Consider the following 27,802-nt stretch of genomic DNA (forward strand, 5'->3'; position numbering starts at 1 on the left):
GGAACAATATTTCATAGAGCTCAAATGGTGACTTGGGCCTCGAACTGAAGCTCGAGCCTCATCGACATCGTCCAACTCAGGCCGGCCAGCTACCCGAATTGAGAGTCTGAGACCCGGGATCTTGCAGAGCAAACATTATAATAATATGCCGAGTGACTGCGACCCAAGCCTTGAAGGTCGTCTGAGCCACTTATGGATGTTTGGTACAATGAATCGATGATGACTCTGAGTCACTGTGAGTATTTGCAGGATAAGTGGTCTGGGTCACGGTGAGCTTGCGGTGAGCAGAAAATCGACACGGGCGTATGGTGGTCGGGACGGTCGCGCTCACGTGTATTGTAACTCAGACATCGCCGAGCTTATGCCGAGTTCGGCTATTGAGGAGACCTCTGGAACCGTGAACCCCCGACATTGACTGCTGCGAGAATTTCCATAGCGAGTGCGAAGGGGCCGGCTCGATTGAACGTCGAAGGTACCTCCTTACTCATCGAACTTGCACCCTTCGTCGTGCGCCTGCGCTCAATCGGCTCGCCGAGCAAGATTGCACCGTCATTATCAATACTTATATCAATTGGCAGTTCAGTTGATACAATCATGTAATCTGGCTCTTCGGCGCGCTTCAAGCCTTTTTTCTTCCCGGGCCTCGGCTTCGTCGACGAAGCCTTCTTTGCGGTGCGCTCTTCCTCCTATCCCACAGTCTCAGTGGTACTTATCGTGCGTTCCGTTTTTATTCTCATACTCTTATTCTCGAGATGCGTTGTGAACGCTCGACTTACTCAGACAGTGAGTGCTTATGTTCAACCGTACATTCGTGTGTGCTACATGCCTGTCAACCCTTCTAGCATAAGAGAGTTTTGGAAACAACTGTTGAAGTTGAATTGAACGGTGGAGGTGGAGCTGAGGTCTGGTGGTGGTGGGGCTCCGTGGGGCTGGTCGAGAGTGTGACGCCAAGTGACGGGCCGTGACACTCCTACTATTCATGGCAATTCGCTCACGGACGACGCTCGGGAGGGCGGGCTGGCCGGTAACGCCCGTGTCACGCCCACCGCAGATCTGACAGAGATCGGTGGTGTCGGAGCTGTGGTCTGGTGGTGGCGTGAACTTTCACAGTTGCTGCCAAAACTCTCTATATTCTACATACTTCGCGGTGAGTCTACTAACTTTGACTACCCATTTCATAAGCAAGCTTATCCAACCGTCGTAGCTATGCAAGTGCGGAGCTCAGCATGCGCACCATTGCGCCAGCTCTCATGCGGGCTCCTGCATCAGCAACGTGTGGGGATTCTTGCTCGCCTTGGGCATCCTAGGCGGCATCTAGGGCAGGTTCGGGCATGCTGTCTGGTGGTGCGCATCTCCTATGTACCGTCTTTCGCACTGATGGGTTCACGATGGCAGGTGAGTCTTTTGTGGTCTTCGTCACGGCCTGCACACTCTTCCTCATCCCCAACTTCCTGTCCAGCCTGAGCACACAACACTGGTTCATCCTAGCCGAGGTGCAGCGCATAGCTAGTGCACTCTTCATGTCTTCGAGCCATCGGGTGATTGTCATGGTGGATGCAATGAGCTCACAGTATTCTGGCATGAAGTCGGCCTCAGGTAGGTAAGGAAAACAGCAAAAGTTCAACATGAGGAAATAGCCAGTGTGCAAGAAGTTACGCGTCGCAAAGGAGCACGAACGCGTCAAGTGCAGTGAGACGCGACTCCGACGCGCCTGACGCGTCTGGTCACACATGTAACACCATGTGACATGACTGGACGAGGGCTTGTAACTGCTGCCCACGCACGCCCACGCGCGTGAAGGTCATGAGAATTGGTACATAGACTCTTTGATGTCCAAATAACTTGTCTATCTACTCGCTCTCTTTTAGCAAAGTATCCCCCAGCAAGGGTGGGCCTGCGAACGATGCAGCGACCCGACTTTCGGCGGGCGCTTCCGTAGATACCCAAAGGGGCAATCCCTCCAGACGCGCGCGCGCGCGCTAGCTTACTTATGGGTCTCCGAGCGCATGAAGTACTTGCTACTACGCGCGGTGCTTATGTCACGTAACTGATTGCATCGGTTCGATGCCGAATACATACAGAAATATTGATCGAAGTACTACACGACCGGAAAGCATACAGTATAGATATGTATAGTGTCACAAACAGACTGTAGCACACTGTAGCACACCGCTCAGTCGGTCGACCCGTACGGTGTCAGAGGTCCCGAGCTCAGAATGTGGCGCGGAAGGCTGGCCGAGTGGCACTTATCGTCGGTGTCTGAAAATCCGAGCGCGACCGTCCCGACCACCATACGGGCGGCTATGGCCGACGATGGGGTACCGCACCAGTCGACAGTAACCCGTCCTGTCAGGTCACGGTCGCGTGCCATGCCGCGCTGCGTGGTCCCTATAAAGTCCTACGCGTCGAACGCGACTGAAGTACGGACGTTCTGGTTCAGACCCACTCGCTACGACGGCGCGCTGACTCGCAGATGGGTGCCATAACGGCGTTTACCACGCTTCATATCCGCCATGCGCGCACTGAAGCATGCATCTGGCTAGAAGACCTCGGAAGGCGAAGAAAACACGGAGAACAGGCTTCATTGCCAGTGGAGAGGGACGTCGTGGTGCTCGCGATGTACGCGACGTTGTCTGGCCAGGCTCGCTTGTTGGCAGGTCACGCGTGGCCGCCGTGCGGAGGCATTCGGATGCCTTATCCAGGTCCTAGACTACTAATGGCGTGCTAAGCTGGCAACCGTCCTCCCCTCTGCCTCGCTCTTGCAACCACCATGTCCGACGCCTGCTGCGACGCTGAGGGCCACTGCCACGGGCTCACGAGCACCATGGAGAATTCTGAAGACCACAGGCACGCTATAGAGGCCACAGGGCAGACCTCGCCGAGCCGCTCTCAAGAGGACGACTCGAAGTGTTGCGAAGACAATGAATGCAAATGCGACGGTCAGTCTGCTCCACCGCTCTCAAAAAAACATCCATATGCTCATCGCTTGGAATCAGATGGCTGTCTCGAAGAGCTGGCGCGAGCTATGTGCGCGGACGACGCTGCACACCTTCACGATCACAAGGAGAGAGACGTCGATAAGGACAGTCTTAGCGCTTGCAGTACATGCGTTGGCGACGAGTCCTGCGCCGATGTCGACGCAACTGCTGTCGCGCCCCCTACAAGGCCGTGCACGCATATCGGGCTCAGGAAGCGGAAGTCTCCCCGCGACGATGCCAATCCCGAGGCTGCCCCTTTCCCGCCCGAGGCCTGTGGTCAGCACAGGTCCTTCGCTCGCAACCGCTACCAACAGACCCTCGCCGCGTTCGGCTGTGTTTGCAAGGCGATGCTATCATTTGGCCTGCAGTCGTGCTGCACGACCATGAATGCCACGAAGGGACGTGCGACGGCTCGAAGCATCCGGGCCAGTACTAGCAGAAGGTCGCTCATTCCCTCGACGAAGAGTCAACTTTCCGTCGATTCCTGCTGCAAGGGCGGCGGGTGTTGTGATGGAGGGAGCGCAGCGACCAGTCACTGTCACGACCATGCTTCCGTTGTTAGATCAGTGCGTCGTTCCGTCGACTCTTGTCGCAGCGGTGCGAAGGACTCGTGCTGCGGTGGCTGCCAGGACTCGTGCTGCGGGGGCGGTAGTGATGCTCACTCCCACACCTCTGTCAAGGATGGGTGCTGCTCCGATGGCTGTAACGAGAAATCTGGCGCGTATGGAATTGGTGACGAGCTGGGCACGCTCGAGAAGGGAATCAGCGTATCTAACGAACGCGCCGTCCTCGCCGTTCGAGGTATGACTTGCTCGGGCTGCGAGAACAAACTCATCCGCGTCCTCAGGGCCCTTCCTACGGTGCGCAATGTCAAGACTAGCCTGGTGCTCTGTCGCGCCGAGTTCGACTTCGACGACGGAGCTACGAGCCTGCAGACCCTAGTCCAGACTATCGAACAACGCACTGGCTTTTCGGTCGAGACCATCAACGCTGGCAAGACGTGCACGCTTATGTTGCGGGTGGAACGAGGGAAGTGCGACGGCTTCCTTTCCATCCCTCCTCCAAAGGGCGTAGACAAAGTAGCCCGCCTCGATAAAGACACTATGGTTGTCTCCTACGATCCAAGAATCATTGGCGCCAGACAAGTTATCCTGGATTACGCTGCATTTTCGCCCTCCCTGGCACCGGAGCCACGCGATCCAGCGATGATGGCTGGCCTCAGGCACATCCGCACACTCACCCTCCGCACCGTCGCGTCCGCGGTTCTGACGATACCGGTACTCGTGATGGCCTGGGCGCCGCTCCCCTCGCATCCTCGCGCCTACAATGTCGCCTCCCTCGTACTTGCGACGCTCGTCCAGACGCTCATCACCGGCCCGATCTATGTCAGCGCGTTCAAGAGCCTGTTCTTCGCGCGCGTAGTCGAGACCGACCTGCTAGTCGTCCTGAGCACGTCAGCGGCGTACGTGTATTCAGTCGTGGCGTGCGCGTTCGAGTTCGCTGGCCGCCCGCTTGCATCTGGGGGCTTCTTCGAGACTAGCACCCTCCTCGTGACGCTCATTGTGCTCGGTCAGCTCGTGAGCGCGTACGCGCGCCAGCGTGCGATGGAAACGATCTCGATCCGGACGATGCAGCAAGGCCTTGCGAAGATCGTGCGCTCGGACGGGTCGGAGGAAGACGTGGATGCGCGGCTGCTTCAGTACGGCGACGTGTTCAAGGTCGACCCTGACTCGATGGTCATCACAGATGGCGTTGTATTCGCCGGCCAGAGCGAGATCGACGAGTCCATGATGACCGGGGAGTCAAAACCGGTTGCGAAAGCTGCTGGGAGTACCGTCATCGCCGGTACTGTCAATGGCCCGAGCACACTCCTTGTCACCGTCTCGCGGCTACCGGGCGAGAACACCATCAGCGAGATTGCGGAGATGGTTGACGACGCCAGGTTCTCCCGCGCGAAGGTGCAGGCTATCGTCGACCGCGTCGTCGGGTGGTTCGTCCCCGTCATCGTGGCCGCAGCAGTCGTCACATTCGTCGTCTGGCTTGCGGTCGGTCGCACAACACAGAAACGGACCGGTGGGGATGCGGCCGCCTCAGCATTGACGTACGCTATCGCCGTGCTTGCGGTGTCGTGCCCATGTGCCATCGGCCTGGCGGTGCCCATGGTCATCCTCATCGCGGGCGGGGTTGCTGCGAAACGGGGGGTGGTTTTTAAGGCGGCTACGACCATCGAGATAGCTCGCAAAGTCACTCACGCCGTCTTCGACAAGACCGGGACACTCACGCAGGGCAAGCTCAGCGTCGTCACAAGTGATGCCTGGCCTGTGGAGGAGTTCGATGTCAACGCGGCGATCCTTGTATTGACCAAAGACAGCCGTCACCCTGTGGCACGCGCTGTCTCCGAGTATCTGAAGGCACACACGGACATCTCGACGACTGTCAAATTGGACCATGTCGAGCTGATCACCGGCAAGGGTATACAGGGCACCTTTTCAGGCAGCTTCCTTCGAGGCGGCAACCCTCTGTGGTTGGATGTCGAGGAGCACCCCGCGGTCAAGCCAATGCTCCTCCAGGGTCTGACAGCTTTCTGCGTCACCTACAACAGTCGCCTCGTCGCTGTCTTTGGTCTGGAAGATGCACTCCGTCCCGAGTCGCTCTATGTTCTGGACTCCCTCCGCAAGCGCAATGTCCGTATCTCCATTCTCAGCGGAGATCATCGTGCCGCAGTCGAGAAGGTCGCCACTGCTCTGGCAATTCCCAGCGAGAACGTCGCAGCCGGATGCATGCCCGCGGACAAGCAAGCGTACATCGCTTCACTCGCATCCAAGGGCGATTGTGTCCTCTTCTGCGGGGACGGTACGAACGACGCCGTTGCTCTGGCGCGTGCTGACATCGGTGTCCACCTACACACCGGCGAGGGCGCTGGCTTCGCTGCATCCTCCGCCGCGGACGTCGTGTTACTTCACCCGTCCCTCACTGGCATCCTGACGCTTCTGCAACTGTCAGACGCGGTTGCGAGGAGGATTATGCTCAACTTCGGATGGTCGGCGGTGTACAACTTGGTCGCGATCCTGTTCGCCGCTGGTGCCTTCGTGAACGCGAGGCTCCCGCCGGCTTATGCTGGGCTGGGAGAGATCGTGAGCGTGTTACCGGTGGTCTTGGTGGCGCTGCAGCTCAGGTGGTTCAAACCCGACGCTCCGATATGACTGCCTTTTCGTTTTATGACCTAGACTTCGCGTATGTATGATGTACGAGATGTGACGCACTGGTGCACGAGTTCTGACATACTGATGTACGAGATTTGACGCGCTGATGTACGAGATGTGACGCACTTTTGCGATGAGTCGTTGACGACGTTTGTTATTTTCTTAGACACAGCGTGTCCTGTACTAGACGGATTTGTATTGAATCAATGACATGTTATGAGTGGTACTACTAACGCGGTCCAGGACGGAGGTCGACAGACACTGCAGAACGCTTCTGTCAACATTTCAACTTGGCGACAGTCAGAGGGTGTCGACACTCGTCCGAAATCGCCTCAACAGGCCAAGCCATTTCGCACGTTTCTCTGTGCGGGATGGATGAATAGGGCCACGCATAGAAGCCTTGCTTCGAGACTCCGTGTAGCGCGAGACAACTTCCTAGACTGCATGGAAACGAATGGCCGCAGGCCGGGTGGAGACCGTACGGTATAGCTGATTCGAGGAATGTCATGGTCCACACGAATCCAATGTTCTGTCAATTGCGAAGTCCAAAGCTGTTCAGTCCAAATGCAACACGGCGTGTGGGGTTCGTAGCGAAGGGTTTGCGACGTTTCGTGTAGCGAAATAAGGTCGTGCTCGGGGCGGTCCTGGAGCGAAATGCTTGCTCCATAGACATACCGCAGGCCTCCGCGATGCTAGTACGCATCTCTTGAATTCCCAGGTTGCTTCCAAGTCTTGAGCATGTTATGATGGGAGGAGAGGCTGAAGGTAAGGCTTTCTGAATGGCTTCCTGGATCTGCTGAGCCACCTCGTCTCGGTCCCCTGGCTTGACGAGATCCGCTTTGGTCAGGACCGGCTGGACGCTGAATTTTGGCTTCTCAAAGCTCGCGATGTATTGCAACATGGATTCGTCGGGGGCGCCTAGACCCTTGCTCGCGTCAATAATCAGAAACACCCGTCGCAGCCTGCGGACTTTATTAAGACTTTCATGTGTGACAAACTCAACAAATCGCGACGTACTGGGGACGCATAGCCATGAAGAACTTCACAACAGACCCTTGATGCTCGTCATAGCCAGTGGAGTCGACTACGATGAACCTTGCGGGATAGCTTCCGAGAGGTCTTCCTCTCCCCACGCCGTAGAGCATCAGTACTTCGCCGTTAACCTGACATGCAGTGAGTAGAGGAGGCGCAACAACGATGGCGGACAGCAGCACTTACATGCGCGGAGCATGTTGGTAAGCTGCTATGATGCACCACAGCCTTCAATAGGGCAGATTTTCCAACCCCGACGTGACCTTCCTCCCAAGGTCGCATGAGTGCACGGATACCACTGAAGCCTTTGGCACCGTACCGGTAAAAAGAACCTGCCGTATCGAAGTGAGCACCATTATCATACCCGATATGCGCGACATACCTCTTCCTGTTTGTACGTGCGAATGACCCTCGCCTTCTGCTTTGCCTTCATGCGACCGAAGGCAAGGCGTCCTGCGAGGGACTTGTTCGACTGATGCATGAGCACTGTGTAAAACTCTCCGCCAGTCATAGTTGACACGTTCCCGCAGCGCTTTGAGTAGGATGCTATGTTGTGGTGTAAATGAGAAACCAGTAAGTACAGGAGGTGGTCGTTGATAGTAGACCCGCGCCGAGGCCCGACCGGCGACGAGGAGGGAATTCGAGTCGGTCGACGCGTATTGTGCACGTGCCTTGCCAGTGTGCCACCGGCGCGTCGCGCATCGCGCGCTCAGCGCTCCTGACGGCGACCATTTCCTCCTCCTCCTCCTAGTCTCCTACAATGAGTCCATGATCCATGCCTGCTAGCTGCTGCGCCGGTCTTTCTCAATCACCACTCTGAGCTAACATCGCAGCTGTCATGTCGACGGAACCGTCCTGGCCGTCTCTGTACAACTGGGCCATCGAAATATTCCCTATCGAGGGCAAGGATCCTGTGCAGCCAGAAGGTTTCTACCTGTACGACCGTACTCGTACGTACCATGCTCCCTTCTACTTACCAGTGACCAGACCTGAACAGTCTTTAGATATATTCCGCTTCACGCTCTACTGGACGCTGGTGTTCTACACGCCAGCCTATATCCTCTGCGCTTCGTACGCCTTCCTGAACCTCACCTTCCCGCCGACGAGGATCCCGCGACGAAGTCCGCGCACTCGCTCTAGATCGTCCTTCGGATTCCCCTTTCCCTCTTCATACTTTGCTCCTGCACCCCCTGTGACCAGCAACGAGATCCCTCTTCTGGAGGCGGTGCCCAATAATGTCCCAAGGAATACTCAGGCACAGGCTGCACTTGCCTATCGATACCGCGCCCTGTTCAAACCGAACGAACGGCGCTCTCGGTTGGCCGTTGCCCTTCTGGTCTTCCTTGCCTTCACGGTCTTCTCCGTCGCGGGCGCGGTCATAGGTTCTGTGATTATTGGCTACTTGTTGGCGGCTCTTTTCAAGGCGGGAGGATACAACATGTCCACGTACGTCCGCGTGGCATTGCCACGAGTACAATTACGCTGACGCGACCACTAGTTGGATGCCTTTTCTCGCCGGCCTGTTACAAGCTTTAGTGGGCCTCCTAGGGTGAGTCGGCATTCATGCGCCATGTACCTCCAAACTCAGTGTATCCCGACCTCGTTGCAGGCTGTGGCCCTCGGTCATTGACTTCATTTGAGCCTGCGGGACTAGAACAACGACGCTCAGGTAATGCAGATGTTCACAACGTACAGTATAAAAGTCATATTAGCACAATTATGACACGAGCTTTACAGGGGAGACACGGATTACTCCACGTCAAACAACAGTATTTCCGCCACTGAACCGCCCACGTTCTCGACGACCATCTCCTTTCCCGGCTCCCCCATGATGTACGCTCCATCGCCTTCACGGAGCTCCAAGACAGACTCATCGCCGGAGACCTTGACGTGTGTACCACTCGCTTGCTTTGGGTTGTAGCCCGAAGTCTGCACGACATGGATATACGCCTTCCGTGCCAGGCCAGAACCAGCAGTGGGGAACGTATGCGGGAGCGACTTGGATGGTGAAAGGAGCGTCGCGTAGAGGGAGAGTGGCGCGTGGACGGGGGCCGGTCCAGAGGCGTCGCGCGCTTCTGATACATCTGCTGCATCGGCGGGAGCTACAACGAGTGCCCATTTGTCGTGCTTCTCGTCGTCGCTGAAGTGGCTGCGGTGCGAGGTCAGCAACTGCACGAGGCGTCCGTCCCCGGGCTACCTCACCGAGTATAATATGTTGGCGTGAGACCACGCGTCGAGGGCATGCTCCAAATCTGGAGGAAGTGCACTTGTTCAGGCCCGTAGCACTTCTCACTGTGTCGTATGCCGGTACCGGCAGATGTCATTTGCAGGTTGCCGCGCTTGAGGATTTCGCGGTTGCCCATCGAGTCTTGACTGATTTTGTCGTCAGCGTGACACTTCAAATACGACCAGCAAATGTAGATTCACTGCTCGAGCTGCCCCGAGACGATGTAGGAGAAGATCTCGAACTCGCGGTGCGGATGCGTGCCGAATCCGGTCTGGGGCTCGACCCGATCCTCGTTCAGCACGCGAAGGCAGCCAAAATGGTCGTGCTGCGGATCGCTGTACCTGGGAGAGCATCGCGCGTCCGCGTCAGTGGTGGTCATGCGTATTTATTATCAGCGGATAGTGTGCGCACATTGCGAAGGAGAACGTATGGAAGGTTTTGAGCCATCCATGGTCGGCGTTACCGCGCTCGTGGCTGCGTCGAGGGACGATCTTCATAACCGTGTCTTGCTGAACTTCTGGCGAACTAATTGAGTACGATGCGGCGAGGGCTAGCCGGTTGCTGTAAGCCTTTGAGGCGTTGAGCTTTGTGAGGCGGAGTAAGGCAGACAGCTTGGAGGAAAGGACTGAGGTTTTCCTCCCCTAACTGCTGCCAGTGGGCTTTTATGCGGCCCTGCTGAAGGCGCGATGAGAAGTCTGACGCCAATTGAGGATAGTTGGCTTGGTCATGGCAGGTCTGGACAGTCAGAACGCGTGCGCCCAACGCAAGACATCTTAGGCGGGTTTCCAGAAAAGGAAATCCCGCCCGCACGCATCGCCAGATGTCGCCGTCGGTGGCGCTTCCGGACGTACCTTTCTGACCTCGATGACCACGTTCCTCCGTTTACAGCCTGTGCTCTTGTTGATGTGACTGGACTCGAGTAAGTATCGTTCGAGACAATTCCGAACAGCACATTGTGTTTTCTTGACTGGTACGCGTACGCGAGAATACTTTGGCGTGCTACGGCTCCTCTGAGTTTCCGAGGTGGACATGCACGATGGCGTCGAGAAGCAGGTCGATCTACGAATGAGCCCCAGAATATGGAAGAACTCGCTCGGATGATGACAGGAACTTTGGATGTGCCAGTCGGTCCCAGGACAATTCGACGCTCGTCGGCGAGGTGTGTGGGAGGTGTAGCAGCAACTCCGCGACGTGTTGTTGCGGTCGAACCCGCCAAGTCCTGTCACGTCTGTCCTTCTCCTTTAATCTGTATACGATAATCAACACCTGTTCATCCGGAACTTCATAGGTGGCTCAAGCCACGAGTATTAGATGCTCCGCTATAGGCACGCTCGTCTCGACGTCCTTCTATCAGGTCATGTTGACTTTCGGAACCCTCACTGATAACGCATCTTGGTTTCTGTTCAGGCAAAGACGTTGAACATTGTATGCGGCACGCACCTTGCGCGAGGCGCGTCGCATTGCATACAACTTTATCTTATTCATCGTCAATGGAGTACTTGTCGATATGGACGGCGACGATCTTGGAAGCTACGCAGCTGCGGCGCGACGTGACACCGTCGCACTTGCACCTGTGTGCTATGTCGCATGCAGCATTCAATGCGAAGATCGCAATAATATCGGCAGCTTGTTCTCCCAGTCTCAGTTCCAACGATGGAGCACTATAAAAATGTCGTCTTACAGGGCTCAACGTCAACGTCAACAGCCACATTCCCCATACTCACCCGTCTTCACTCTCAGTAGTCATGGAGTTCCGTGGAAATGCTCAATATAGCCCCTCTTACCCCCAGGCTCACCCGGCATACTACGGAACGAAGACGGAAACAATCATCCAGACTGAGCGCAGCAGCTCTCCCTTTGCACGGATGCCGTCGTCGCCGCCTTTCATAAACGAGGCCCCGAGTCCGTCGCCGACGCTCGCCCGCACGAGCTCCTCCATCAAGGTTCCAAGGACGTTGGCGCAATGGACCGCCGAAGCACAGGCGTCCACAGCCGAGTTTCGCAAAAACGGATCCTCGACTCCGTTTGCTTGGGTATGTCTCGCACAACTCCTCTTCGATGTGTGGCTGAGTTGTTCGTTGTACGCCCTAGGTCTACGTGGAAGGTCATAACATTCCGCCGAGCGCTGTCATAGCTGGGGACGAACGCGGCAAGCCGCTCTACGTAGCGCGGACCTTCTTTGAGGGCACCTTGCGTATGTGTCGAAAGATTTTTCTTCTTCTTTACGCTCAACCTCAGTCTTGTACAGAGATTGGAAAGGCGGGACATCACCTGAGGCTTGGCGCTTCCATCCCTCTCAAAGCACGCGAAGTCGATGTGAATGGGGTCTAGTCGTTCATGCCCGAGATTTTGTCGCTGATCCTCTTTGTTCAGGTTGCTGCCTATGAAGTCCTGGTGGCAGCGATGACGCCGAGCCGCTGGGTCTACCAAAGCACAGATTCTATGACCATCATCGAGAAGCAAATGAGTGATATCGGCATCGGGGGTGCTAGCTCTATCCTGCAACGTCGCCTCAAGTACGCTTAATCCGATATCATCCACAGTTGTGCACCAGCTGATACGGGATGCTCAGGGAAATCAAAGTCGTCGTCATCGTCGACGATTCGATGTCGGTGAGTACATGCACCACGGCGTATGAAAGTATTCTGACCTAGTCGATCGCCTAGATGGAGGGCCAATACTGGATCAACGCAGGCGAAGCGCTTGCGGATGTTGCGGAGATGGCAAACGCGTACGAAGCGGACGGCATTGATATCTACTTCCTGAACGATAATCATTCCCTCCTGGACGTTAAGGTCAGTCCATACCGGCATCACCCGCCATCAATGGGTGCTCATGGTTCTCCAGAGCAAGGCGGCTGTCCGTGGCCTCTTCCAAGAAGTTCGGCCGGAAGGTCAGCGTTTATATATTATTCATTCTGCACATCTGGCATTGACGGCAATCCTTAACCAGGCCAGACGCCAACTGGCCAGAAGCTCTACGAGGTCCTCAGCAGATACATCCCTAAGCTCAAGGAGCCATGCGCGAAGCCGACCAGCATCATCGTCATCACCGACGGTGTCCCGAGTACGCTTCCATTCTCCTATGCGTTGCAAGCACCGATTGAGACCTCCTCCCCTGACAGCCGACGATCCCGAGATGGTCATCGTTGACGCCGCTCGTCGTCTCGAAGCGAACGGGATCCCCTCACGCCAGCTCGGCATCCAGTTTGTGCAGATCGGCGACGACCCGGATGCGACGGAGGCGTTGAAGGAGCTCGACGACGGTCTCGAGCAGAAGCACGGTATCCGCGTACGTTACACTCCACGAACCATTCAAACCTTCTCACCTTCACTCAACGTCTCTACTTTGCAGGACATCGTGGACACGACCGTCTACAACCCCAACCAGCCTACCTTCCGCACCGAAACGCTCGTCAAGATCCTCCACGGTGCCGTCCATAACGCTCTCGACAACGGTGCCAATCCCATCGGTGCGGTTCTGGAGTTCGGTAATCCCTTCTAAAGCTTGAGGATAACGTCCGCGTCGTCGCGTTCGAGTCTTGCCGTGGTGTCCCTCACTGCTCCAAATGTGTATATGTCTTTCATCATGAAACTTAAGCCAATCGTATCATCGCTCAGAGACTGCAGTCGGCTCAGGGTCAGCATGACGTCGTCACTGTCGTTGAAAGACTATCCATCCACCAGCGTTTGGTGAGTAAGCATTCTCAGCCAGATCAGTAACTGACGTAGCTCCTCCAATCATATGCAGAACGTTTTGATTCAGTGAGAGCTGATGCGCGTCGACCCACAAGTTCTGCCAGGTATCGCAGGTGTTATCTTAGTTGGTCCTCTCGAGCCGCGGTACCTCCGACTAATGCTCAGATGATTTCGATGGTCTACTTCCATTCTGTCCCGTCGAACCCTAGATACGTCCAGTGTCATCGTACACGAGGTGTTCTTCGGGTCCCCAGCTGGTCATCACCTGTTCCCAAGAGATGCGGACCCCACGTATAAGAGCGAGGCAAAAATGCCGAGTCAAGTTCCCAAGGTGTATCTCCCGCTTCATTGTGTCGGGCATGCTGCTCACATCGCCTGCGTTGGTTGCAAGCTTTCTGGCAGCGGTGCTCATGCTCTGTCTTTTCTACATCTCTAGGGCTGGTAAACGTCCCCGCTTACACCTGTTCCCCCCTGGACCGCGATCTCTTCCACTGCTGGGAAATGTCCACCAATTACCCAAGAACTTCCAGTACCGTCTATTTGCGAAGTGGGGTCAGACATACGGTGAGTAAGCATGCATTGAGGCGGCATCGCCAAAGGTGGCTATGCCGTCGAACTGAATACCATGCAGGCGATATCATCTTCATGAAGGTTCTGCAACAACCCACTCTAGTCATCAATTCTCTGCACGCCGCAAAGGAGCTACTGGCGGTGCGGGGGGCGAAATACTCGGACAGGTCTTCATCCCGTTTAATGGCGATGTAGGCAGTCACCTTCGCTAACCTTCTGATCGCGCTCACATTATGCTGTTCCTCTTAAAAGGATGGGACTTGACACTACGACTCCTTTCCTCGGTTATGGAGAACAGTGGCGCTTACAACGAAGACTGTTGCAGGCAGGCTTTGGCGACCAAGCTGCGTTGGCTCGTCTTCGTCCCGTCCAGCAGAGGGAGACAATGGCACTGCTGCTACGTCTGTCGCAAGAGCCGGATGCCTTTGCATACCATATCAAACGGTAGGGTCTGCACCTTTGCATGTGTGAGGGTACTGAGCCCTCTGCAGCTTCGCGGCTGCGTTGATCATGGGTTCCACTTACGGAAAACCCTATGATGAGGACCTCCTCAGCTCGGGCGAGGCTATCATACAGATGTTTGTTGATGTAGCAGGCACGCCCGCCGCAGCTTTGGTGGATACTGTTCCGTTCTGTATGTGCCTTCACACGTCCCGCCTCGACGAGTGAGCTGATGACTCATGCCTTATCAGCGAAGTATGTACCCTCATGGATATTTGGTATCCTCTTGGGATCGGGGCTCTTGGAGAAACGATCATTATTGCAGCGCGTGATGAATTCATCTTTTGAAGATGCCAAGGTAGTAACAGTGACATTATTTATTGGCCATGGTTGCAATCGTTTAAATATGTCTCAGGAATTGGAAACAGGAACGCATTCGTTCGTTACACATGTAATGGACGCGAGTGCGTCGAAGTTACAGCAGCGGGGCGATGACGAAGATACAAAAAATGCTGCCTTCGCAATGTTCCTTGGTAAGTCAACTTTTTGCTCTTCCCAGAGCCTTTGACTTCTGACCCCCTACATCATCGGCAGCTGGCTTCGAGGCTGTGAGTAACGATGGGCATGCCACTGGTCTCTGTTCCTGAGGATCCTGAACCAGCTATCAATCACCCTCAACACATTCCTCGTCACCATGGTCCTTCATGGGGACGTGTTCGCGAAGGCACAGCAAAGCATCGACGAGGTTGTAGGCACTGAGCGTCTTCCTGATCTCAGCGACAGAGATTCGCTGCCATATGTGGACGCAATTCTCTGGGAAGTCTACCGGTTAGTCTGTCGGTGAATGTCTAGTTGTTGTGCGCCACTCACTGGCACTCCCTGTTGGCACCCAGTATCAACCCGCCGTTGCCCATTAGTATGTTCCATATTGTGAGAATATGGCCTCAACTTAAACCTATCAAGGCATTCCACGACGTGTGATGGAAGAGGATGAATATCGTGGGTATCGCATCCCGAAGGGAACATTAGTGCTCCCTAATATCTGGTTCGTAGCGTTCGTTCCTTTACTCAGCACATTTCGATCATGACGCCCCTGATGGCCTTGGCTAGGCAAATGGCTCACGACGCCAATCACTACACGGATCCCGATACTTTCAACCCAGACAGATTTATAGATCCGGCGACCGGAAAACATACAGGGCTGGATCCTCGGGAGTACATCTTCTCATTCGGACGACGGTACTTATGCGATGTTCAACGGCTAAAGGGGTCATCTGACATGTACTCTCCAGTGTATGTCCTGGCCAACACTTCGGTGACGACAGCCTGTGGCTGGTGACAGCGAGTATCATCGCCACGTTCAACGTGAAGAAGGCGCTGGACGCGGAGGGCAGAGAGATAACGCCTTCTTTGACCAACTTGCCGGGCATGACCGGGTGCGTCTCCTAATAGGTCGATCAATTATGACCCGACACTGACGTGAGTGGGTGCGATAGTCATCTGCAGAAGTTTGAGTGTGCGATTCAACCTCGTTCACAACGGGCTCTTGAGTTGATCGCGGAGAGTTCAATGAGGTTGCATTAGCGTCGATGTTTGAAGATGTTCATCGCTCTCAGCCCAGACACAGCGATATCCGCGAAGATACGCTCCTTGGATGACTGCCGCATCAATAGACCGACTTCATGAATTGAACGTCGGCTGCGGTTGTTCCGGTGACGTCGATACTCAATATGATCGGTCTGTAATCCTCTATGTGCACCCATAATGCTGAACACGGTATCATTTGAACTACGCAAGACAACTTTACAATCACTCGACATCGAATAAGAGTACTTCTGCTGTCAACTCACTGACATTCTCCACAACAAGCTCCTTGCCTGGTTCACCAATGATGTATGCACCATCACCTTCCCATAACTCCTCACTCACATCGCCAACTGAGACCTTGATGTGTGCACCTCTCCTCTCCTTCGAAGGATTGTACCCGGAGGTCTGTGCGATCTGAAGGTAGACTTTACGTACGGGGTCGCGACCAGCGGCGGGGAATGTGTGTGGGAGAGACTTGCTGGGAGACATGACGGCCGCGTGGAGCGAGAGGGGTGAATGCACGGGCGCAGGCGTGCTCGACGCCTCGCGTGCTTCAGTTACACCCGGGGCATCGGCCGGTGCGACGACCAAACACCACTTGTCGCGCTTTTCCTCTTCCTCGAAATGACTGCAGAGTGGATCCGGCGTTGGGTCCAATCCGTGGACAAGATGCTCGAAAGGCTTACCGGGTGTAGTATTGCGGAGTGAGCCCGCTCTTTGACGGGATGCTCCAGATCTGGAAGATGTGACCTTGTTCGGATCCGTGGCTCTTCTCGCTATGCCGAATCCCAGTGCCCGCAGAGGTCAACTGAATGTCACCGCGTTTGAGAAACTCGCGATTGCTCATTGAATCCTCACTGTGCGCACACAGTTAGGCTTTATGAACCCAGATATGTCGAAGTCCAGTACTCACTGCAATATTTGTCCCGAGATGATGTATGTGAATATCTCGAACTCACGATGAGGATGCAAGCCAAAGCCCGTCCCAGCATCGAAACGGTCTTCGTTCATCACTCGAATGCACCCAAAACCGTCGTGCTTGCCATCCGTGAACCTAGATTTATGTGCCCACGTCATGAGTACATTAATGAGAGCACTGCGTGTTGATACGTACGCTCCAACGTTAAAGGTGTGGAATGCCTTGAGCCAGCCGTGGTCGCCGCCTCCACGCTCATAGCTACGACGAGGTACAATGCTCATGGTGTGGAGACCGATAGTATGAGGTTCGCCGTGCAGACGTAGACCAGTTATGGGTCGCCGGAGGAAGTTCAACAGCTTAGCGACTTGGCGGCGGATTGAGAACTATAGTGCTCTACTCATCCGCATAGTGTATCTGTATAAGTACTGATTCGCGGGCTGGCATAGCCTGGCATAACCTCGTGCTTGGTCATGGTGAAGGTGTACTGTCAGGATGCATTAGCATAGCGCGACGCGTATGACAGAACCTTCTATATCCGGATGCAGGCGCTGTTGATCGAGGCAGCGTGACTGGGCGTCTCTCGTGCTCCCGCGCTCGTCGCGACTCGCGAGGACCTAATCCGCACTTTGCAAGCCTCTATCTCACTAGCCATGGTACATTCTACACCTACATACGGCAGCGATAGAAAGGCTATCACGGCGTCCAAGACCTTGAATGTTTGGACCCAAACCTGCAAAACCCTCATCAAAAACGCGCAGCATACTATGGTGCAGAGGAGTTCGATCGCGCCCGGCGTGCGGTGGCGGTAGCGGGCTGTACATCTGCTCCTTAACGTTTCAAGCTCAAGACAGGGGCTAGAATTATCGATCAACAACTTTGTAACGAGCATAAAAGTCAGCTTGATTAGACTATGCGACTGACTACTTGTAATGAATAGGAAGACGACGTTGAACCTTTCGTCACGGCGTGTCTTCGAAATCTGCCTCAGGATACTACCAAGCCTGGAGCGGCCACCCAGTGAATCGTCTGCAACTCTGGTACCAACATGGGTACCCCATCCCACGCATTCACATAAATGATGACGTGTTGTCCAGTGCCCAGCTCAGGGTGGTCTCTCGCGACTCGGACCACTCGGTGTTTTGTCAACCTTGTACGGTATGCTGATCCATTGACGTAAACTGCATTATGTCTGCTTATGCCAACCTCGCTATATGTAGATCCTACATATCCATTTCTGCGCGTCCTCTAGGCTTCTCGCTGACAGGCAATTTCCAAGCTGCTACTGAATTCAGCGATTGCAGTGCATGGCTGTTGCATGGCTATGTGATCTTTCGCAAAGACGCCGACGCATGTCCAGGTTCTCCGGTTGCAAATGTTGGGTACTGCGCTCGAGAGCGTCGTTCTCGCGCGCCGTCTTTCCACTAATATCGACAGAAGTTACTGCTTACTCTTCGCAGGTCCATCCTGGTCCTCGCGAAGATTACTTGTTAACTTGTTAACGACTGCATTCAGTAGACTGACTCCGTCGATTGCACAGGATACGTCATGTAAGTTTCCTTTTTTCATGACCAGTTTCCAAGTGTCATTCAATGATTCATGCATGGGCACCAAGATATACACGATGTCATCTAATCTACGCAGGCCGAACCTCGCAATCACTCGACTTCGAACAAAAGCACTTCTGCTGTGAGGTCGCTGACGTTCTCCACGACCAGCTCCTTGTCTGGTTCACCGAATATGTATGCGCCGTCACCTTCCCACAGTTCCTGGCTCGCATCGCCAACGGAGACCTTGACATGCGCGCCTCTCGCCTCTTTCGCGGGATTATAGCCTGAGGTCTGGGCAATATGGATGTAGACTTTACTCTTTGCGTCACGCCCGGCAGTGGGGAATGTGCGTGGAAGAGACTTGTTGGGAGAGATGACTGCCGCGTAGAACGAGAGGGGCGAATGCACAGGTGCAGGTGAGCTCGACGCCTCGCGCGCTTCGGTGACCGTCGGAGAATTGATTGGTGCGACGATCAAGCACCACTTGTCTCGCTTCTCCTCTTCCTCAAAATGGCTGCAAGCGGATCCGGTATCAGGTCTATGTCGTGATCAAGATAGTCATGTCTCTCGCAGAGCTTACCGAGTGTAGTATCGCGGGGTGAGCTTGCTCTCGCTAGGTATGCTCCAGATTTGAAAAAAGTAACTTTGTTCGGGTCCGTAGCTCTTCTCGCTATGCCGGATTCCAGTGCCCGAGGATGTCAACTGTACATCGCCACTTTTGAGCAGCTCGCGGTTGCCCATCGAATCCTCGCTGCGTAGCCACAGTAAGGCATGTCAGATGCTAGGACGTCAAGGTCAAGTACTCACTGCATAATTTGCCCTGAAACGATATACGAGAATATCTCGAACTCGCGGTGGGGATGTAGGCCGGAGCCTGTCGACCCAGGCTCAACACGGTCCTCATTGATGACTCGGAGGCATCCAAAGTTGTCATGCTTTCCATCACTGAACCTAGAGTCATACCCATGTCCATGTTATGAGTACGTCAACGAGGCTGAAAATTTGATTGTACGTACCCTCCAACGTTGAATGAGTGGAACGTCTTCAGCCAGCCATAATCACCACCTGCGCGCTCGTAGCTACGACGAGGAACAATGCTCATAGTTGAGTCTGTCGTGTGCAGATTCGGTCTATCGTTACCAGTGATCGAGGGACAGCTGGGGGATACTTATTGCATTTACTGCCCTACGGACTAGCCTTGTATAAGTACTCCCATACATCAGTTGCTGTGAGGGGCGGGCATAGTTTGACAGAACTTTGTGCTTGGTCATGACAGAGGTGCACTGTCAGGATGCGCTGGCATAACGCGATGTGTATTACAGGACCTTCCATATACGGACGCAGGCGCCGCCAAACTTTTGATCGAGAGTAGCGTGACCGGGCGCTTCGATCGTCTCTCGCTCGTTTCGAGTCCCACCAAAGACCTAACAGACCTCTTTCTCGACCATCATGGCAACTCTTTTGCCCCCACCGAAACGTCAGAAAGTCTACCACGGAATCCCAGAACCAGAACCAGAGCCTATAAAACCTTCACCGAACGTCGTCGTACAATTTGTGTCCGAGGAGGACGGGCAACCGCTCGCGCCCACGGTAAATTTGCCCGCTAATGTTTCTAGGGAGGGATTAGAGGCACTGGTCAACAAGCTGACTACAAAGGTCAGCCCTGATATGACATTGCCGCCCGTGTCACAATCTGACTTTTTTCTTGAATGATCAGGACGATGACCCTGTGCCTTTCTCATTCCACATCGCTTTGCCTGCGGACGTTACCAAGCCTGGAGCGCCCACTCAGCTGGTAATCGCGAAGTCTATCGAAGAGGACGTGCTTGCACACCCTTCGAATGCATTCACACCTGAAGACGTGTTCGTTGTCCGTTGTTCACCTCAAGCGGTGTTCAAAGTCCGGCCAGCGACTCGATGCTCCTCAACCTTGTCTGGTATGCTAATCCGTTCACGTAACCCTCATTATGCATGCTTATGTACGCGTCGCCAATGCAGGCCACACATCTCCCATCCTGTGTGCCTCTTTCTCACCCACAGGCAATCTCCTTGCCACTGGATCTGGCGATTGCAATGCACGGCTGTGGGACCTTTTCACGGAGACTCCGTCACATGTTCTCTCCGGTCACAAAGGCTGGGTGCTCTGTGTCGAGTGGGAAGCAATGGAGCGTATACTCGCTACGGGCGGCCATGATGGGCACGTCCGTCTATGGGACCCCAAAGCGGGCAAGCCCATAGGCGACGCTCTTAGAGGACACACGAAATGGGTCACATCCTTAGCATGGGAGCCGATCCATCTGTGAGCCTCCAATTCTCTTATGTACTCCAGCTATCCGTCTGAAGCCCATTTAGGAACCCATCTGCGCCGCGTTTGGCGTCCTCATCAAAAGATGGCACGGTTCGTGTGTGGTCAACCTCGACACGACGGTGTGAATACACGCTTGGAGGACATACAGCCAGCGTGAACGTCGTCCGGTGGGGCGGGGGCGGCCTCGATGGCAAGGGCGTGCTGTACACTGCCTCCAGTGACCGCACGATCAGGGTATGGGACGCGAAAGAAGTAATTTTCATTTCCATAAGACCGCTGAACTTTGCTGATCATGATTCTAGGGACGACTCTTGCACACTTTGAAGGACCATGCGCACTGGGTTACCACGCTGGCACTGAACACAGATTTCATATTACGGACAGGCCCCTACGATCATACAGGCAAGAAACCTGTGTCCGAAAACGAGGGTATGTCGCTCGCTTTGTGCGTCTGCCGGGATGTGGCAGATGAACCCCCAATTGCCGCAGAAAATCCTCGCGGGGTTTGAAGGACTCTGGTCCGTTATATACGTGCTCCGGCGCAAGTTCGGAGCGCGTATGTAACGAGCTATGGCTTTCTTGATTTGACCTCATATTGCATACTGCTCGGGAATTACCTAGCACTAGCTGACAACTGCCGTAGCTCAAACCCTCGCGCTTGCGCGCTACAAGAACCTTGTGTCCAGCAACGGCGAAACGCTCATCTCAGGGTCAGATGACCACACACTTTTCTTCTGGTCGCTGTTCCCATCTCATGCTGGCTCCTCCGCCGCATCGGATGAAGCTGCCGCGCGCGGTGGAAAGCTCAAGCCCGTGGCGCGACTGACCGGGCACCAGCGCCAGGTGTCGCACGTCGCGTTTAGTCCCGATGGACGCTGGGCCGCGAGCGCAGCATGGGACAACAGCGTGCGTTTATGGGACGGCCGGACCGGTAAATTCGTTGCAACACTTCGCGGGCATATCGGTGCCGTCTACCGGCTGACGTGGAGTGCCGATTCGAGATTGCTTGTCAGCGCGAGCAAGGATAGCACGGTCAAGGTAAGCTTCTCGCGCAGCGTAGTTGCTCATACACAAACAGGCTTGCTGATGTTTGTGCGTAGATCTGGGATCTCAAGACGTATAAACTGAAGACAGACCTTCCTGGGCACACGGATGAGGTGTACTGTGTGGACTTCGTGGCAGACAAGATTGTTAGCGGAGGGCGCGATCGGACGGTGAAAATGTAGGCGAACTCCTCTCACCAAGACCGTCATTTTTGCATTGCTAACTTTGTCTGTCCATCAGCTGGAAGAATTGAGTGGTCTATGTCAACATTGGATATATGATGATTGACTGCGATGCGCGTCAGGTTTGGGATTACGAGATGTCCGGATCAGATTCCGAGTGCTTCATGATGGTATCCTCGCTGTATTACTTACGCTTCCAAACAGAGTCTGGGAAGAAGTAGCACCTTCAAGCATTACAGAAGGGCACGTTGACATACTCATAAGACTGCTTCCCATATGGAAAGATCATTCGAGCCTGGATAGCGTCGTTTCCTCCGGCTCTCCCGCGTTGTGGCTTACATCTGTTCCCGTTTACACCGTCCTGTCGAGTTGTTGGTACAACCCTGTTGAAAAGGCCTGTAACTAGAAATTGCTAACGCGGAGTTTGAGTGTCGGCCAACGCGCATTCGTCCGCGTCAATACGGATCGACCATACGTGATTTGTGCAGACGAAGGTAGCTGTCGCGCGGCCGACGACGGCGGCAACAGAAACTTCGCGATCCATTTTTAGGCCACCGGCGTCGCAAAAGAGGTTGTATTCCGGACGATGACTCGACAACATACAGGAATGCTGGCTATCGGCCATTCCTCCTACCACACTCATCGGCGAGTGCGTGAAATGTCCCATCGACACCGAATTGTATCTGAGTACTTCGTGGTTGTTTTCCGTACAACCAATGAGCTACGGTTGTTCTTGGAGAACATGGTGCAGTCTCGCGTGTGAGGCACCACCAATGGGTGAGTTGAGATTGCTAGTCTTGAGCGCAGACGCACGACTCGGCGACTCCCTGCTAGAGAAGGAAGCATTACATCAGACCACAGGCTTCCTCTATGCTTTTCCGCAGGTCATCGATGCCAAGGCGGGACTCTTCCAGTGCTGCAGTAACAATGGCTGGCAGACATGTCGGGGCCGTCTCGAAGATGTCCCTCTGGATGTCTTTGATCGCACCCCGACCATCGCTGGACCGTAAAAGGCCGTCGGCCTTCGTGATGACGGCTTGCAATGTGAACTTCGCACCGGAGGTGGCTTGACATTGCGCGTCGAGAGACTGCAACATCGCGCGGTCTGGGTCGTTGAGACCGTGGGTCGCGTTGACTAGCACGTATACTCTCCTCAGTCTGGATCCACATCAAGCATCAAGCATCAGCATTGACTCAATGTAGAGCTATGAACGTACTCTTCGCGCGTCTTGACGTAGTGATTGAATACCTCGCCCCATTGTGGACGACCTCGCGCGCCGTATCCCGGGGCGTCGACGAGAATAAGCTTCCCCGGCTCGCGACCAACACGATAGAAGTTGAGAGTCCGAGTGCGTCCCTAGATCACACAGCATACATATGTGAATAAAGTAACATCCCAGGAGAAGTATCAGGCCGCACAGGTTTCTGACTGGTGTGTGCAAGATTGCGACGGCCTAGAAGAGCATTGAGCAAGGTTGACTTGCCTACGTTCGCTCGGCCTGTTAACACCAATGAGCAGACAACATTGGTGCATAACAAGATGTGTGTACCAGTGACGATAACCTTAGGTCAATATGAGCACCTGTGTAGATATTCAGTCGATGAATATGACTGGGCTCACTTCAGGCAGACCTTGTAAGCGTGGGATCGACGTTGGACTCGCCGCTGAAATCAGGAGTTCAGCGGCAGAGGCATCAGAGAACACGTCGCTCGCAGAGTTAGAGAACAGGCGTCTCGAAAGTCCACGTATGAGAGGAGTTACTTCATGTCGGTGTAGTCCTGACATGGGAGCTGCTGGCAGCCAAAGCAAACACCGCCGCATACGAGTAATTTCCTAATCGGGAAGGAATGTGGGTCGGGCGCACTTGTCGCGTGACCGCGCTGAGGACGCACGGGATTTGGCCCGCGCCTTGTTTCGACGCGTCCGTGGCGCGACGCGCGACCATCTACCCTCCCTCCTCTTGTTCATAGCAACCTGCGAATGTCAGACTACGAAGCCTCGACATCCATTCCGTTTTCCTTGTGAGTACTGCCATGTGTATCAACACGGGCTGATTGACCCATTCCCTCGCCGCATGATGTGGTGGCCAGTTTCGTATCCCTCATCGAACACATATCGCGCATCAAGCCCCGAAAAGCCAGTAATCATGGAAATAAAGGCACCTCCCATTCAACCTCCAGTGTTGTGCAGACATTCCGCAACTGGGTAACGGAACTCCATCGTCGGTACGACCCTCTACCTCCTGGAACGACTGCTATCCTATTCCGGCTCCTCTTCCCTGAAGAGGATGCGAAGAGGAAGTACGACATGCAAGAGGCGAGGTTAGCACAAGTGCTCTCCGGTGCATTTGGCCTGCTGGGACGAGGTACAGAACGCGCAAGGGGTTTGGCCATTTGGAAAGCCGAGAACGCGATTGGCTGTTTAGGATTTGAAGTCCGGAAAGTGTTGGCCGAAAGTCGAGGAGTACGTTTGATGCCGTCTCAAATATGTACGCTCGAAGTACTTACTCCTCAGAAGAGCCTCGGAGACGAGCTCAGCGTCGCAGAAGTCGACGCCCTCCTCTCGACCCTAGCTTGCAAATCCGCGTTCTCTGCGGACAGCGTACGCCAAAATGCAGATATTTCAACCCCGCTGAAGGACAAATCACGGACTGAGATTGTCCGCTCCCTATACAGTCGCTTATCAGCTCCCGAGGCCTGCGTAGTGACCCAGATCATCCTGAAGGACATTCGGCCGTTGCTGTATCCTCTGCCAGAGGACGAGACGCACTACACGACGCTGTTGATACAGTACAAGAGCAATGCATTGGAGCAGCTCTCCAAGTTCGACGCTATGCGTGCTTGGGACTCCAGCGGTCGTATGCTATCCGCGTATCGAGTCCGTGCATGTCTTGACGAAGCTGCATCAGCCTATGAAAAGGCGATATGCGCAGGTAAAGCAGGTGATGTTCTCCTCGCACCACAGGTTGGGATACCGATTCAGGTCAGTGCGCGCCCACCCCTAGCATACGTATGTTAACCGGTCACGTTTAGATACCGAAGTGCTCGAAAGGGCAAGGCTGCGTACAGTCTCTCCGACTTCTTCGAGGCTCGAAGAAAGTCTGGGCGGAGACCAAGTATGATGGGGAGCGGACACAGATACATGTCGACCTCGAGGCAGGCTTCCCTCGTATCACGATTTACAGCAAGAGCGGGCGGGATTCAACCATGGACCGGGTCGCCATTCATCCGTAAGTAGACTTTCTCAGTTGGTCAAGTGTCAATATATGCTCAGATAGCCATTCGGAACTGGCAGTCTCATTCTGGACGCGATTGGGTTCAACGATTCGTCTTGTAAGGTGAAGAGAAACGTAGTGCTGGAAGCAGAGATGGTTGCCTACTCCGATACTCTTCATCGCATCGACGGTACGCACACATGGCTGGAGGCAGAAAGTCCTATCAGTAACTCAATACAATCGCAGAGTTCTGGCGTATCCGGAGCCTCATCAGCACTACTGCTATAGGGCCGCGTCACAGCAGACATCCCAAGCATACTGCTGCTGATACCTCACAGGATGCTGAAGATGGGTACGTACCTCTGCATCGTATCCCGTGGGATTCTCACCGTCAGCTTGTGTTGCATGTAGGTCGCAGTGCTCCTTGGCCTCCAACGCATCTGACGACGGTACGCGGCACCTCGCGCTCGTCTTCTTCGACATCCTTGTTCTCGACGACGCGTCTCTCCTCTCTAGTTCTTACTCTACCCGGCGCGCGACTCTCGAAAGCCTGCTCCACCCCAAACCGGGGTACGTCATGCTCGTCAAGCGCGTGGCCATCGATATGCAGCCCAGTGTCAGCACTCGAGGCGGAATGGACCCGGAAGCACGCCTTCGGGAGATCTTCGCGCAAAGGATTGCGGACCACCAAGAAGGATTGGTGTTGAAGGCCGACGAAGCGCGATACAACGACTGGAGGTTGCCGTGGGTCAAGGTGGGTTCTTCTTATCTCTTGCGTGAGCAGAACAGCTGAGTGGTAGTGGACTTCATAGTTGAAGAAGGATTATATCGAAGGATACGGAGACACCCTAGACCTCGTGCTGGTGGGCGCTACGTGGGAGAAGGAGCGCGCTCGGGAGCTTCGAGGTGGGTCACTTGACGGATCGAGCAATATGTGGACACTAAATTAGTGGTCGTTACCACCGTACACCAGTCGCGCCCACGGCTTATACCACTTTCTACATCGGAGTGCTGGCGAACTCTGCCGCTCTCAAGACGAATGTCAGTATCTACCTACGGTGTTGAAGTTATCACTGTCTGACCACGCGTTTTGTGCAGCCTAGATGCATGCCGCATTTTGAAGTGTTCTTCACGGCATCTTACGGGCTGAGCAGGCAGGAGTTGGAGCAACTGAACTTCCGCATCAAGAGCTCCGACCCTGTGCGCTGTGAGCCTGGGAAGGTGCGTCGACCCTACTCTGCGTCGCTGCGATGGCTCACATGTACATACTCTTGCCACCCATCATGGTCTCCGTAGGCAATGCATGGACTTCCGTACACCCATCATTTGTTTCATGGACTTCCCTCCCCTACTGTGCTCCTCCCCGAGCCGATCCTTGTAGAAGTCGTTGGTGGTAGCTTCACCAAGGCAGCTCACAGCAAGGTACGAGTCGATCGATTCATCGCATCTCTCATCTCTCATCAGCCCGACGCAGTTCTACGAGCTCCGCTTCCCGCGCATCGTAAAGGTCTTCCGGTCGAGCGAACGCTCATGGACCGATGGTGCCACCCTCGAGGAGTTCCAGCGGATTGCACGAGAGTCAGTCGGCCACGAGAGCTCGCACAAGGACGTTGAGGACTGGTGCAACGAGCTCTGGGGCAAGCCGAGCTCGCCGGGAGCCAAATGCCCTGTCAAGCGGAGGCGAACGGAGGCCGAGTGGGCAGAAAAGCTGGAAAAGGCGGATCACAAGTCTGGGAAGAGGGCTAGGAAGGCTGAGACAGAACACGGTGTTCGTCCGGAGGCTAGTACTGCGGGTGGACGAGAGAATCGCACCGGCGCGTTGCCGGGGTCACCGAAGTCACCTAGGTTATTGAGAACTCTAGGCTCAATGACGAATGTGATGAGGTGGTCTCCCGAAGTCGACATGCCGCTGCAACATCTCGCCCCGGGAGCGACGTTGACTTCTGCAAATGCCATACCGTCTCCGTCGCCCACGAGGATACACTTGCGCAATGCGGAAGACCAAAGAGCTAGCACTCTTACGGATGCTGGTTCTGCCGAATCCTCCGACGATTTCACGACAAATTGCATTCCAGTTCGCCGTGTAGGCGCGGAACAAGTCACCGCCGGCGATCATCGTGTTGAGGACAATGTCGTTGTGGACGCTCCGGCCTCGCCTCCACCGGAATTTACTTCGACATCGCTGGGACATTTTCTCCAACATGCAGTCATATGGCTCGCTCAGCCTCGCAGCACACCTCGACCAGCATGGCGTGTACCTTCCAAACTCATATTTCCGCCTGGTCAGCAGGTACACAGCCTCGAATCGCTCCTACAAGCTTGCCGCTGGGGCACAGCGGAGAGCATGAGCGTGTGCGACTGGGCGGAGAAGGGCGTCATCTTCGTCGACGATACAGCGCCGGAGTCCAACGACCGACCGTGGACCGAGTACCCGCTCAAGTCGTTGATGGAGCGCAGGTCGACCCTGGTTCGCGAAGTAGGGCCTGTGGCTTGCAAGCCGGTCTGGATATTCAGCATGACTATGCTCAGCTACGAGGCATTGAGTAACGCCTGCTCAGACGTGGAGGACCGGGCCTTGTGTAAATTCGGTTGAAGTCGGGGGCACACTTCGGCTTAACTTATCGTTATATTATCGGTTTCCGCGAGAAGGATCGTCCGCATACGTAGAAAGACAAAATGTAAATGGAAGAGGTCTGAGGTATACGACATTGATCTCTAGATTTTCACGTAGAGTGATCTCGCGGCAATGCACTGCTTTGGCAGATCACAACATGGGTTGAGCAGCATGAATCTTCTACGGCACCTGCCTGATACGGACATGACCACTTTGATCGAGGACGGTAATCTCACT

The 27,802-nt window shown here is 54.7% G+C and overlaps 11 protein-coding genes across 11 annotated transcripts; 6 read left to right on the top strand and 5 right to left on the bottom strand.

The window, feature by feature from the left end:
- Window positions 1-2,431: 2,431 nt before the first annotated feature.
- Window positions 2,432-6,181, top strand: B0H18DRAFT_928447 (E1-E2 ATPase-domain-containing protein; the record flags this gene model as incomplete). The annotated part of the gene is made up of 2 exons (XM_048041671.1): window positions 2,432-2,939; window positions 2,997-6,181. Exons 1-2 carry the CDS (start codon window positions 2,771-2,773, stop codon window positions 6,179-6,181), a joined length of 3,354 nt encoding a protein of 1,117 aa, XP_047897881.1. The 5' UTR covers window positions 2,432-2,770.
- A 290-nt stretch (window positions 6,182-6,471) lies between these two features.
- Window positions 6,472-7,828, bottom strand: B0H18DRAFT_983749 (uncharacterized protein). The gene is made up of 5 exons (XM_048044639.1): window positions 7,596-7,828; window positions 7,533-7,545; window positions 7,400-7,476; window positions 7,199-7,344; window positions 6,472-7,143 (listed from the first exon to the last, which is right to left on the bottom strand). Exons 1-5 carry the CDS (start codon window positions 7,722-7,724, stop codon window positions 6,714-6,716), a joined length of 795 nt encoding a protein of 264 aa, XP_047897882.1. The 5' UTR covers window positions 7,725-7,828; the 3' UTR covers window positions 6,472-6,713.
- A 97-nt stretch (window positions 7,829-7,925) lies between these two features.
- Window positions 7,926-8,885, top strand: B0H18DRAFT_645932 (uncharacterized protein). Its single transcript, XM_048038936.1, has 4 exons — window positions 7,926-8,163; window positions 8,218-8,659; window positions 8,712-8,762; window positions 8,823-8,885. Exons 1-4 carry the CDS (start codon window positions 8,052-8,054, stop codon window positions 8,851-8,853), a joined length of 636 nt encoding a protein of 211 aa, XP_047897883.1. The 5' UTR covers window positions 7,926-8,051; the 3' UTR covers window positions 8,854-8,885.
- A 77-nt stretch (window positions 8,886-8,962) lies between these two features.
- B0H18DRAFT_870641 (pirin domain-containing protein) lies at window positions 8,963-9,937 on the bottom strand (the record flags this gene model as incomplete). Its single annotated transcript, XM_048040109.1, has 4 exons — window positions 8,963-9,362; window positions 9,416-9,586; window positions 9,641-9,781; window positions 9,852-9,937. 4 exons carry the CDS (start codon window positions 9,935-9,937, stop codon window positions 8,963-8,965), a joined length of 798 nt encoding a protein of 265 aa, XP_047897884.1.
- Window positions 9,938-10,938: 1,001 nt separating this feature from the next.
- B0H18DRAFT_983761 (uncharacterized protein) lies at window positions 10,939-13,415 on the top strand. Its single transcript, XM_048044640.1, has 11 exons — window positions 10,939-11,473; window positions 11,532-11,634; window positions 11,689-11,756; window positions 11,814-11,956; window positions 12,013-12,052; window positions 12,107-12,235; window positions 12,288-12,333; window positions 12,393-12,506; window positions 12,565-12,731; window positions 12,795-13,132; window positions 13,191-13,415. The coding sequence occupies exons 1-10, from the start codon at window positions 11,186-11,188 to the stop codon at window positions 12,942-12,944; spliced, it is 1,248 nt and encodes a 415-aa protein (XP_047897885.1). The 5' UTR covers window positions 10,939-11,185; the 3' UTR covers window positions 12,945-13,132; window positions 13,191-13,415.
- A 133-nt stretch (window positions 13,416-13,548) lies between these two features.
- Window positions 13,549-15,733, top strand: B0H18DRAFT_870542 (cytochrome P450 monooxygenase; the record flags this gene model as incomplete). The annotated part of the gene is made up of 12 exons (XM_048040103.1): window positions 13,549-13,702; window positions 13,770-13,899; window positions 13,961-14,152; window positions 14,200-14,342; window positions 14,401-14,510; window positions 14,565-14,686; window positions 14,798-14,977; window positions 15,043-15,065; window positions 15,113-15,203; window positions 15,260-15,388; window positions 15,442-15,585; window positions 15,646-15,733. The coding sequence occupies 12 exons, from the start codon at window positions 13,549-13,551 to the stop codon at window positions 15,731-15,733; spliced, it is 1,506 nt and encodes a 501-aa protein (XP_047897886.1).
- A 225-nt stretch (window positions 15,734-15,958) lies between these two features.
- Window positions 15,959-16,936, bottom strand: B0H18DRAFT_870671 (RmlC-like cupin domain-containing protein; the record flags this gene model as incomplete). Its single annotated transcript, XM_048040114.1, has 4 exons — window positions 15,959-16,364; window positions 16,423-16,593; window positions 16,650-16,790; window positions 16,851-16,936. The coding sequence occupies 4 exons, from the start codon at window positions 16,934-16,936 to the stop codon at window positions 15,959-15,961; spliced, it is 804 nt and encodes a 267-aa protein (XP_047897887.1).
- A 1,374-nt stretch (window positions 16,937-18,310) lies between these two features.
- Window positions 18,311-19,304, bottom strand: B0H18DRAFT_951994 (RmlC-like cupin domain-containing protein; the record flags this gene model as incomplete). Its single annotated transcript, XM_048042062.1, has 4 exons — window positions 18,311-18,740; window positions 18,783-18,953; window positions 19,010-19,153; window positions 19,219-19,304. 4 exons carry the CDS (start codon window positions 19,302-19,304, stop codon window positions 18,311-18,313), a joined length of 831 nt encoding a protein of 276 aa, XP_047897888.1.
- Window positions 19,305-19,602: 298 nt separating this feature from the next.
- B0H18DRAFT_983790 (WD-repeat protein) lies at window positions 19,603-22,165 on the top strand. Its single transcript, XM_048044641.1, has 8 exons — window positions 19,603-19,858; window positions 19,920-20,139; window positions 20,201-20,501; window positions 20,555-20,762; window positions 20,813-20,939; window positions 21,154-21,548; window positions 21,611-21,732; window positions 21,795-22,165. The coding sequence occupies exons 1-8, from the start codon at window positions 19,652-19,654 to the stop codon at window positions 21,805-21,807; spliced, it is 1,593 nt and encodes a 530-aa protein (XP_047897889.1). The 5' UTR covers window positions 19,603-19,651; the 3' UTR covers window positions 21,808-22,165.
- A 114-nt stretch (window positions 22,166-22,279) lies between these two features.
- On the bottom strand, window positions 22,280-23,556 carry B0H18DRAFT_646047 (P-loop containing nucleoside triphosphate hydrolase protein). The gene is made up of 5 exons (XM_048038937.1): window positions 23,358-23,556; window positions 23,287-23,299; window positions 23,156-23,235; window positions 22,954-23,093; window positions 22,280-22,894 (listed from the first exon to the last, which is right to left on the bottom strand). The coding sequence occupies exons 1-5, from the start codon at window positions 23,520-23,522 to the stop codon at window positions 22,582-22,584; spliced, it is 711 nt and encodes a 236-aa protein (XP_047897890.1). The 5' UTR covers window positions 23,523-23,556; the 3' UTR covers window positions 22,280-22,581.
- Window positions 23,557-23,664: 108 nt separating this feature from the next.
- B0H18DRAFT_928466 (uncharacterized protein) lies at window positions 23,665-27,641 on the top strand. Its single transcript, XM_048041672.1, has 11 exons — window positions 23,665-23,758; window positions 23,828-24,719; window positions 24,770-24,966; window positions 25,032-25,141; window positions 25,198-25,303; window positions 25,363-25,705; window positions 25,764-25,857; window positions 25,925-25,992; window positions 26,050-26,172; window positions 26,248-26,373; window positions 26,426-27,641. The coding sequence occupies exons 1-11, from the start codon at window positions 23,718-23,720 to the stop codon at window positions 27,542-27,544; spliced, it is 3,219 nt and encodes a 1,072-aa protein (XP_047897891.1). The 5' UTR covers window positions 23,665-23,717; the 3' UTR covers window positions 27,545-27,641.
- The last annotated feature ends 161 nt before the right edge of the window (window positions 27,642-27,802 follow it).

The sequence above is a fragment of the Fomitopsis serialis genome, assembly GCF_022376445.1.
Source record: "Fomitopsis serialis strain Sig1Antser10 chromosome Unknown B0H18scaffold_8, whole genome shotgun sequence".
In the NCBI taxonomy this organism is placed as follows: domain Eukaryota; kingdom Fungi; phylum Basidiomycota; class Agaricomycetes; order Polyporales; family Fomitopsidaceae; genus Fomitopsis; species Fomitopsis serialis.

Coding starts and splice junctions, on each gene's coding strand:
- B0H18DRAFT_645932 (XM_048038936.1), top strand. CDS start 8,052: ATGTCGACGGAACCGTCCTGGCCGTCTCTGTACAACTGGGCCATCGAA. Junction 8,164..8,217: donor CTACCTGTACGACCGTACTC/GTACGTACCATG, acceptor AACAGTCTTTAG/ATATATTCCGCTTCACGCTC. Junction 8,763..8,822: donor GCTTTAGTGGGCCTCCTAGG/GTGAGTCGGCAT, acceptor ACCTCGTTGCAG/GCTGTGGCCCTCGGTCATTG.
- B0H18DRAFT_646047 (XM_048038937.1), bottom strand. CDS start 23,522: ATGTCAGGACTACACCGACATGAAGTAACTCCTCTCATACGTGGACTT. Junction 23,094..23,155: donor CACACACCAGTCAGAAACCT/GTGCGGCCTGAT, acceptor TGTGTGATCTAG/GGACGCACTCGGACTCTCAA. Junction 22,895..22,953: donor TACGTCAAGACGCGCGAAGA/GTACGTTCATAG, acceptor ATGTGGATCCAG/ACTGAGGAGAGTATACGTGC.
- B0H18DRAFT_983790 (XM_048044641.1), top strand. CDS start 19,652: ATGGCAACTCTTTTGCCCCCACCGAAACGTCAGAAAGTCTACCACGGA. Junction 20,140..20,200: donor ATGCTCCTCAACCTTGTCTG/GTATGCTAATCC, acceptor TCGCCAATGCAG/GCCACACATCTCCCATCCTG. Junction 20,763..20,812: donor GGGTATGGGACGCGAAAGAA/GTAATTTTCATT, acceptor TCATGATTCTAG/GGACGACTCTTGCACACTTT.
- B0H18DRAFT_928466 (XM_048041672.1), top strand. CDS start 23,718: ATGTCAGACTACGAAGCCTCGACATCCATTCCGTTTTCCTT. Junction 24,967..25,031: donor GACCGGGTCGCCATTCATCC/GTAAGTAGACTT, acceptor CGGAACTGGCAG/TCTCATTCTGGACGCGATTG. Junction 26,374..26,425: donor CCAAGGCAGCTCACAGCAAG/GTACGAGTCGAT, acceptor AGCCCGACGCAG/TTCTACGAGCTCCGCTTCCC.
- B0H18DRAFT_983761 (XM_048044640.1), top strand. CDS start 11,186: ATGGAGTTCCGTGGAAATGCTCAATATAGCCCCTCTTACCCCCAGGCT. Junction 12,053..12,106: donor TCGTCGACGATTCGATGTCG/GTGAGTACATGC, acceptor TCGATCGCCTAG/ATGGAGGGCCAATACTGGAT. Junction 12,334..12,392: donor CCAAGAAGTTCGGCCGGAAG/GTCAGCGTTTAT, acceptor ATCCTTAACCAG/GCCAGACGCCAACTGGCCAG.
- B0H18DRAFT_983749 (XM_048044639.1), bottom strand. CDS start 7,724: ATGACTGGCGGAGAGTTTTACACAGTGCTCATGCATCAGTCGAACAAG. Junction 7,345..7,399: donor TACCAACATGCTCCGCGCAT/GTAAGTGCTGCT, acceptor ACTGCATGTCAG/GTTAACGGCGAAGTACTGAT. Junction 7,144..7,198: donor TTCATGGCTATGCGTCCCCA/GTACGTCGCGAT, acceptor TAAAGTCCGCAG/GCTGCGACGGGTGTTTCTGA.